This window comes from Idiotropiscis lumnitzeri, chromosome 4 (assembly GCF_059441095.1).
Source record: "Idiotropiscis lumnitzeri isolate Australia: NSW breed Sydney's pygmy pipehorse chromosome 4, RoL_Ilum_1.0, whole genome shotgun sequence".
Lineage (NCBI taxonomy): Eukaryota > Metazoa > Chordata > Actinopteri > Syngnathiformes > Syngnathidae > Idiotropiscis > Idiotropiscis lumnitzeri.
In genome coordinates, this window is record NC_142394.1 from 28372079 (window position 1) to 28380897 (window position 8819).

General features: G+C 48.7%; 2 protein-coding genes across 5 annotated transcripts; both read right to left on the bottom strand.

The window, feature by feature from the left end:
• Positions 1-227: 227 nt before the first annotated feature.
• On the bottom strand, positions 228-2366 carry LOC148339030 (zinc finger protein basonuclin-1-like). Of its 2 annotated transcripts, none has more exons than XM_088293588.1 (4): positions 1374-2366; positions 1083-1283; positions 820-1006; positions 228-748 (listed from the first exon to the last, which is right to left on the bottom strand). In XM_088293588.1, exons 1-4 carry the CDS (start codon positions 1410-1412, stop codon positions 342-344), a joined length of 834 nt encoding a protein of 277 aa, XP_088149714.1. In that variant the 5' UTR covers positions 1413-2366; the 3' UTR covers positions 228-341. The 2 variants fall into 2 exon arrangements, with proteins under 2 accessions (XP_088149714.1, XP_088149713.1); XM_088293587.1 differs by having other exon boundaries at positions 1365-2366.
• A 229-nt stretch (positions 2367-2595) lies between these two features.
• ccdc171 (coiled-coil domain containing 171) lies at positions 2596-8571 on the bottom strand. Of its 3 annotated transcripts, XM_088293581.1 has the most exons (20): positions 8509-8571; positions 7820-8057; positions 7591-7756; positions 7375-7516; positions 6915-7063; positions 6743-6805; positions 6588-6668; positions 6342-6481; positions 6130-6268; positions 5815-5890; positions 5660-5751; positions 5465-5554; positions 5289-5393; positions 4873-5037; positions 4643-4798; positions 3941-4555; positions 3731-3871; positions 3478-3657; positions 3137-3269; positions 2596-3062 (listed from the first exon to the last, which is right to left on the bottom strand). In XM_088293581.1, exons 2-20 carry the CDS (start codon positions 7906-7908, stop codon positions 3046-3048), a joined length of 2739 nt encoding a protein of 912 aa, XP_088149707.1. In that variant the 5' UTR covers positions 7909-8057; positions 8509-8571; the 3' UTR covers positions 2596-3045. The 3 variants fall into 3 exon arrangements, with proteins under 3 accessions (XP_088149707.1, XP_088149706.1, XP_088149705.1); XM_088293580.1 differs by having other exon boundaries at positions 3941-4798; positions 7591-7753; XM_088293579.1 differs by having other exon boundaries at positions 3941-4798.
• Between the last annotated feature and the right edge of the window lie 248 nt (positions 8572-8819).

Consider the following 8819-nt stretch of genomic DNA (forward strand, 5'->3'; position numbering starts at 1 on the left):
TCTCGAGTTAACGCTTTCATTTTGACAGCCCGAAAAAAAATCCACCTCTATCAACCTCTTTCATAATGTTAAACTGCAACTTGTTTGTTTGTTGTTTGACCGTTGAGGAGACGTACTTCTACTTATTGGTAAATGCACAACAGCACCCAGGCGCTAAATAAAAGCACTGAAAGCCATTTTCGATTTTTATTCATCTTGTTTTATTGTTTTTTTTTCTTTTCTTTTAAGTTGACATTTAAGAAAGGGGAAGACAAAACGTCAATTTTTGTCCATATTTGCTTTTCCACTAGATGACGCCAAAGCTAAAAATTCAGGCGAATCTCTATACGTCTTTATTATTACTATTCATTCCAATTGACTGATGACTTGACTTTTAGTGGCATGCTGGACTTCCTCGGCTTTTTCTTTTTGGGTAGGCTGTCATGTGACTCCCAGAAATGCTGCTGATTGGCCGGCAGGCTCTTGACAGCTACAAATTGCTCTGCATGGCCCGGCCTGTCGCGTGGCAAAACTGACTGACACATTGTCATGTCAGGCGTGTTGCCACCTGCACTTTGAAGCGTGGTCAAGTCAGGTTTGGAGACAAAGACATCCTTCACTGTGAAAGTGGATCTGTGTAGACGCGGGTTGGGGTTGGCGCTATGTCGGTTCCGACTGCGCAGCGAGCTGAAGAGCATGGCGCAGCCCGCCACCGTGCAGCCGTGTTTAATCTTGAGGTGCACGCCGCTGTGGTGGATCTTCAAAGTTCCTTTGCGCGGAAGAAAAACACACCATGTGACATCACATGACCACCACATGACCACGCCAGGTCACGCCTACCTTTGTCATAGAAGCTTTTCCCACACAGGCCACACGAGACCCGTCCCTTGTGTGGCCATCGCAAGGAGCAAAGGGTGGAGATAGCGGGATGGAGGAGGGGAAGAGTGGAATCCAGGGTGAAGGAAAGAACGGGATGGACGGCGGAAGGGATCAAATGGAGGTTAGGATTCCACATAGCTGCACCCACCTGATTGTGGGAAAATAAAAGTAGGTAGATGTCACGATGTCATCAGCAGGTCAAGAGATCACAAGCTTGTAGTCACCTTGGCGGGGGCGGGATTTGTGTGTCTGACAGCTGCCATGACATGGACATCGCGCCGTGTCTCGCCAAAGCACAGCAAGTGTTGGAGGAGTAGCTGTTCCTCCTCAGCGCTCCGGCGCCTTCCCACGAGAAGGTCGCCACGGCGAGGTGCGCTCGTCAACTGGGACGACTTTCGACCCTGGGAGTGCAGGACGTGACACACCTGCAGGTGACACGAAGTGAGCGAGACAGGCCTTAGCTGAACACTTCCTGGTTTAAAGCCCCTGCTTTTACATCATCATACCTCACGTACCATCTTCTTATGGCTCGACAAGTTGATTTCTTCAGACATGTTCTCACAAAGACAAAAACGGCAGCACTTTCCTTCAAGTCCTTGTCGTCTTCTCGCTCATCTGCGCGCCGCTTGCCCGTTTTCCTGACTATTTGACTCCGCCCACCGGCCTCTGATTGGACAATGTTGATGCTGATTGTCGAAAAGTGTTCACGCCAAAGGACGCCTGCAGCTAAGCCTTGACAAAGTTCAAGTTGGTGACAGAAGATGACAGTGGACGTTGACAAAATGGCGTTCAGCATCGTAGACGTGGACAATATGGCGTTCAGGATTTGACAAGGTGAGAGGTTCTGGGTCTCAGCGCCAAGTTGTTTTTTTTTTCTTGTTGCCGCAATAACTTGCTTGTCGCCTCGGGGACGAAAGCGCCAAGGAAGCCGATTAGCAGCGTCTTGCTGTCAAAGTGACTTTCGGGACTCGAGAGGATTACTGTGCTGAGCGGCCACGTCTCCAGGCAATGATCCGCTGAGTTGATACTTCAATGATTCCGTTTAATTTCTTTGTCAGGGGGATTAAGACTTTGATCCTTGCGCTTCACCCACCAGGAAGGAGACACGTCCTTTCATGGGCGGAATTCAACGTAAATCTTGTGGGACAAACTTGGACCGTGACAGAATCTGAATGAAAACACCGGCGTCAGCGCTTGTGCCACTTTTCTGTGTGATGGCACTTTTTTTTTTTTTTTTTTTAAACTTAGTCCAACACACAAAAACACATGGCATTTGTGTACTTGATATTCCTTGGAGACAAATGTCAGGCATGGAAAATTGGATGTAAAAAAAAATAAATAAAAAAATAGCACTCCGTCAACATGGAAATCAGCAATGTTTTGTCCTTGGAAGTTCATTAAACCTCACAATTTGTGATGGCGACTGACAAAAAAAAAAAAGAAAAGATAAGAGGCTGGCTTTTGTTTGAGCAAAGTCGGCACAATTTTGTGAGCGCGTTGCCGCCGGGTGTGGACTCCTAAGTAGAGACGTGCTGATGCTTCACTTAAAAGTTTTTGTCTGATGAAAAGTTCCTGCTCACTCAAAAATATATATACAGAAACAAAAATGGAGAGCATCATTTTTTGCACAATAAACCGTTTTTACATCAGGAGATTAGCAAATAAAAACAAAATGATTCAATTTATTTTTCTTCATGGAGCCAGCCCCATTTTGGGCTAACGTGAGAGAGATAATAATGCGCAAGGTTTGTTGTTTATTTCCATTCTACTCCGTAATCATTTTGGTCGCTGTTATTGCATCATTTCACTTCACAAACAGTAAATATTGGGAACGGAAACATAAAAATTGAGTACTTTTTTTTGGGGGGGGGTACAATCTCTGGATATCAGAATCAGAATCAGAATCAGAATGCCCTTTAATGTCATTGTACTCAGTGTGCGACGAGATTAGCTTCCATTTAAATTCGTAGTGCCGGCAGAGTATTGCCTTCAAGATATTTTTGTGAAGAAACTCTTGAAACAGTTTTGCTCATCTCTTCGTGTCGAGGGACCAAATCAGCCCGTGACCGGGGACCTCTGACCTGCATGATGTCCTTTAAGACGCTCACTTCTTGGGTTTGATGCACCACAAGTGGACCAGTTGGACACCTCCTTGTGTCGCCGCACCGGTGTCTTCCCATTGGCCGATCACGTGATCATGGCGCCTGCCAGCCAAGCCAAACAGGAAGTGAATGACGGCATGTTGCAGAGCAACTAAGTACTTCAGTCGGTATGTTACCTGTGGCGTCCTCAACATGTTTCAGTCGCCCTTCCAGTCGCCGCCTTTCTTTGTCCACACGTGATAGGTGCTTTGCCAGAATCCTTAGCGAACGATCCTTCCCTCTCAGGCGCCGTCGAGTCTCTGCCAGCGCCTGTGATCACAAACTGCAAATGTAAACTAAGGTTGCACCGACTGGCTGATACCGCACATCGCGACAGTACTCGTAAAAATGCACCGATGCACTTGGCCATCCTGACACAACCGTTTTGGGGAGGAGCCATGTCAGCTACGTGGAGACACAGTGTAAGTAATGGCATTATCAAGTACCGGCAAGTTGTGCCTCATGCGCACACATGTACCTCTGCCACGCGGCTGAGTGCACGGTGCGCTTGTTCCCGTTCGGCGGCGTGCGTGTTGACTCGGAGCTGCAGAGCGTCGCGCTGTGTTGATTGCTCCTGAAGCAGGGCGCGAGCTTCCTGTTCCCCACTGAGTGCCTGGTGGAGGTCCGTGCACACGCTGTGGAAGTGCTTTGCTGGGACCTACACACACACACACACCCACGTCATACTACTACTACAGTGTGTGTAAATGTGTGTGCGTGTGTGTTCTCACCATCCTGCTGTCGTCTCCCCCGTTGCACTCGGTCCTCGTCAGATGGGCCACCTGCAGCCTCAGGCTCCGCCTCTCTACCTCAGCCGAGTGGAGCCGTTGGCTGAGGAACAGGAAGTGCTGCTGGAGGCGGGACACCAGCATCTAATGGGAGGACGCAGGTAGAGGTCAGATAAAGAAGAGATTGGAGGTTCATTCAAATAAAGACGAGACCTTCAAGTCGTTGGGGGGCAGAATCTGTGGGATCATCTCACGCAGGATTTCAGGGGCGGATTCCGATTGGCTGGCAATCTGATCTAGGAGGCGGGCCAACCCGGAGCGTGCTGCCGACCTCACGCGTGTAGAAGAGGAGGCAGGAGGAGGCAGGTTGGCCATGCAGGCCAGGATGGTGTTGGACAGACGTTTGGAGCGAAGCCAGCGAGCGCACAATGCGTCGCGACATTCACCAACATCCTCTCCCATCAGAGTTGCCGTAGCAACACACACGACTGGACCCGTGTGTCCCATCTCCAGGCGAAACAACTCCATGCTCCGCCTTCCGATGGCGCGCCACCACCTCAGTGCCGACACCACGCACACGTACTTCCTCCATCGCCGCCTGGCCGATGTCCCGCCCGGTGTCCTCTCCCCTTCGTCGCCACCCAGAGCGCCGGCCAGCCGCCGCAGCTCCTCCTCCATCTCCTCCCTCGCCGCCAAGCGAGAGGCCAAAAGACGTGTTTGCACAGTGAGGCTGCTTAGGCGGCGCTGGGCGTGCACCGTCGTGCCAGCGAGGAGCGCGCATGCCGACAGGAAGGAGGCTGACTTTCTGCAACTCAGCGAAAGGAGGTCCTGGAGGAGGCGATCAACAAAGTGGTCGACCCTCAAATAAAATATCAGGTGGTGCTTCACTGGAGAAGAACATGTGATGCCACTCACCCGCAGCTGATTGACAGCGCGCGTGTGTCGGCTTTTCCAGGCCTCCGCCCGCCTCTTCCTGCTCTCCCGGGCACGCGCCAAAACCAGTTTTTGACTCCGCTGCAGCTGGTGCAAGTGCCCGCTCTTGTCCTCGCATTCCGCCTGCAAACGTGCCACCTGCGGAGGGAGGGGCGGAGCGTTGGATGGAGGCATGAGCTAACCTGAATGTGATGACATTTTGACAGCCTCACATTGTTGTTGGCTTCCTGGAGGTCAGAGGTTAGCTGCTCCACCAGCTTGTTGATGTGGTCACACAAGTCTGACCAGCTGAATTGATCCAGCATGCTTTGTGGCTCTGCGAGCACGCAGCCTGCCAGCAGGCGCTGATACACGCAGTGCAGGAAGGACAGGTGGGCCTAATATGCGCACACACACACGAAACATACACGCGCACAAATACAAAGCTTTATTTACAGAGCTCGTCAAATGAACAGCCACTGCTGAAACCATTTGCTGTATGTAAAGATGAAACATTATCATGACAATGGTAAATAAAACATTTTTAAAATAAGAATATTCTTCCTAAAAAATATGAAACTTGTCAGAACTCAACAAAAAGGCAAAACATCCACACACAAATGCACATTAACAAACATCCATCACTGACCTTAGACTGTTCCTGAAGTTCCTCGTTCTGCACAGACCAATCATGGTTCTCCTCTTGCAGACGGGTCGCTCGCTCTTGCAGCTTGAGTGACACCTGGCGAGCCTCCTGCAGCAGGTGTGGAGAGCCGTCAATCAAATTGTCTGGCATATCAGCCACAAAGGTGAAGCTTTGTTTACTTGGAGACGTTGGTTCTGATGTGCAGCCACGCGTTTGACTTTCGGCTTCTCCTCGTCCAATCGCTCGCACGCCAACAGCAGATCCTGGATCTGCCAGGACACACAAGGCTTCTTTTGTCAAGCTTCTCTTTGTCGCAAACAGCAGATCCCAGACCTGCCAAGACAAACTATGCCTTGATTGTGGAGGAAATCCACCTGTTGCTCAGCAACTTCCTGTCTGTTGAGCGTCAAACGGAGCAGCTGCATCACGTCGGCGGGAGGACTTTGTTTCCCATCATTCTTTACACCTGCAAATGTGAGTTGACAAGCAGTGGGTGTGGCTTCCTTTAGTGACAACGCCATCACCGTACCTTTACTTGTGCGCTGTCGGAGAGCCGCCTTGATCTCTTCCAGGAGTTTCTCACAATGCACCTCTTTTTTTCCCACCTGAATACAGTCAAAGCAATCGTCGCTTCATTCCCTTATTTGACATGGAAATACGCTGAAGTGAGGTGAGAAGTTTCATTTAGACACAAGTAGCACTTTGTTGCCATCATGAGGTATCTATAGGCAAGAGGAAACATTTTGATGGAGGTGAGCTTCAATTACTCGCTATAGTACGGTTCACTGTATTTTCAAGTATGACCATATTTGTCAAAATGTGTGTGCGTGCGCATGAGTGAGACCTGTTCCAGAAGCAAGTGTGTGTTGCCATGTTGCCTTTTCTCCTCTTCTAGCTTCTCAGCTAGGTCAGCGGTGACCCGCTTCTCTGCCTCCAAAGCAATGTTCAGGTCACACTTGCACTGCTTATACTCGGTCTGCAGGCTACACACACGCATCCATGAATATGTCAACAAGTAATCAAGTCATTTGTGTGTGTGGGTGTTTAAGCACTCACCGCTGCAGAGCTTGCTCAGTGCGTTGGCTGCTCTCTCTCTCTTCCTGGTAAGCTCTCTCCGCATCTCTGAGCTCTGCCCTCAGTTGCTCCAGGTTGCACTGCGCCTCCTGCTGGCCACGCCGCTCCACTGCCAGCGCCGCCTTTAAACCACACAATTCAAAATCACTCCCTGGCCACGAAAGAGTGCCTTATTTGGTTTAGTATATGATTCCCAATAGAGCCCAAGACTTTGTGTGTTTGTCTCACCTGTGTGACCTCACACTTGTGTTTGAACTGGAAGTGAGCTGCTCGTTGGGCCTCCACGTCGGCCTTCAGAGATTTGTGACCCTGTCGACAAAGAGACAGGTTGCTGCGGAACTTCTTCTCACCACCTCCATGTCTGTGTTACTTCTTTTGTTCACCTGCACCTCCTTCTCCAACTCTTTCTGCAACGCCACCATCCTCCTTTGCGCCTCCTCCTGACACTGGACATTTGCATTAAACCCTTGAAATACAGTATTCCATGTGTGCATACATGTGTGTGTGTGTGTGTACGTGTGTGTGGGCATGTGTTTGTGTGCAAGTGATGCCTGCCTGCAGGAGTTGGTGCAGTCGTTGGCTCTCTGAAGTCAAGCCGTCAATTAGCAAGTCACGCTCGTCCACTTCTTGCTGCAAAGCGAGTCGCTCATCCTGTCGGGCCTGCTGAGTCATGTCCAGAACTTTCTGCAGTGATGTAGCTTGCTCTGACATACACACACATGCACATTAACTGTATATGATGAATGTTGGCAATTTTTTTTTTTTGCAATTAATTAAGTCATTAAAAAAACACTTAACTCATACCCTACCAGCTAAGTACAAAAAATGGATTTTTTAAATCTTTAGCTGTCAATGGCAGTAAATGATATTAGTCATAGAATTATCAATCTTATCAAGTGCTATTTTTCTACAAAAACCTTTGTTGGCTTTTTTGGGGAGGCTGGAATAGATCAATAGATGAACAACAACAACTGACATTTTTGTTTCAAGAGTTAAAATTTTCTGCTTTCAGCACCTGTGAGTGCTTCGTTGTTCTCACACGCTCGCTGGGTATCTCTGCGGCTCACCGTCACCTGGTACTGAAGCTCTGCCCTCTGAGCTTCCCCATGCTCCACGGAGGCCCGGAGGCGGGTAAGTTCCGCCTCCAACTTGCACAGCTGCAGAACACAAGCACACACAGTATGATGACATCACCTCCTACATGGTGGTTTAGCAGAAGACGTGGTCTGACCTGCTGGTTGTGTGAGGACATCATCTCCAGCTTTTCATTCTCCAGCTGCTGGATCCTCCTCCTTCCCATCAACTCACTCTCACCAGACGCTCTGAGTTTGTAACTCTCTCGTTCCTCCTCGCCCACATCCCCCACTGGCTGCATTGAGGCGTCCAGCTTGTTGCTGCTAAGGAGAAAAACAAACAAATAGTCTGACATGATCACGGGATTGATGTGCATTTGGCGTCACCTTGGTGCCCTGCCAGCATGCACCATCATTGTCGTTTTCTCCATCGCCTGGCGGGGTGCTTTCCTTTGATACTTTGGCTTATCCTGCATTTTGGCTCCTCAAATGTAAGCGTCATCACCCTGAAGAAGTGTTCCAAATGTGTCGCAGGGGTGGAGGAAAGACTGACTTGCTCTCACACCGACAGAGGGACTTCCGCCCTGAGTGAGGATGCTGTTTGGTTGTCTTGACAGAAGGGCAACTGCTTAAACAAATGGGCGTCACACACTATTGTATCGTTGGACAATGGGTGAAGCTCTTTGTCCAATGTTTTCATTCCCAACCCAACATAAGGCACTTCTTTGGACATCAACTCGATATTTTCTTTTCAGGGATAGCCGGCCGAAGCTATAGCAAAGATGTTTCTACACACCGAACACTTACTCCACTCATGAAAATCATCAAGCGAAATGCGCCGGGTGCTCGAAAAGGTCCGAGAGTCCCATTAGAAGTTGCAACATTTATTTGGCCAAGCGTGTATGATCATTACAACGTATCGCATATTAAATGTCAACATTCACGAGCGGGATTTCGCAGCGGTAAATTAACTCGAAGATATTCAAACAAAACTCATTGGTGTTGGATTAGTATGGCTAAACCACGTCAATTCGTAGGGAAATGTATACGATAAGAATCTTTTTTTTTACACTTACAGCTGAAATCGAGCCGATGCCGTTTGAATCAGACGCCATATTTGGTGTTGTTACGTCATTTCCGCCTAAATGCCTGATTAGTCTTTCCATCCACTTCCGCTTATTCTCTGATTTGTGTACTTTAAAAAAATCAAGTAAACAGTAAATAAATCTAATATTAATCAAATTGGCTGAATAATGTCGAAATTAATTCACATACATTTTTACGAGGCTGGAAGCCTGTTTTCACCCACAGGTTTTTTTTACGTCTTTCGTAGCTTCTTCGTAACATTCCATGTATATATTTTGGCAACTTAAATGTGACGTAAATG

Coding starts and splice junctions, on each gene's coding strand:
- LOC148339030 (XM_088293587.1), bottom strand. CDS start 1,412: ATGTCTGAAGAAATCAACTTGTCGAGCCATAAGAAGATGGTACGTGAG. Junction 1,007..1,082: donor CAAATCCCGCCCCCGCCAAG/GTGACTACAAGC, acceptor TCCCACAATCAG/GTGGGTGCAGCTATGTGGAA. Junction 749..819: donor GAAAAGCTTCTATGACAAAG/GTAGGCGTGACC, acceptor TTCCGCGCAAAG/GAACTTTGAAGATCCACCAC.
- ccdc171 (XM_088293579.1), bottom strand. CDS start 7,908: ATGCAGGATAAGCCAAAGTATCAAAGGAAAGCACCCCGCCAGGCGATG. Junction 7,517..7,590: donor TGTCCTCACACAACCAGCAG/GTCAGACCACGT, acceptor TGTGTTCTGCAG/CTGTGCAAGTTGGAGGCGGA. Junction 6,669..6,742: donor AGTTGGAGAAGGAGGTGCAG/GTGAACAAAAGA, acceptor CTTTGTCGACAG/GGTCACAAATCTCTGAAGGC.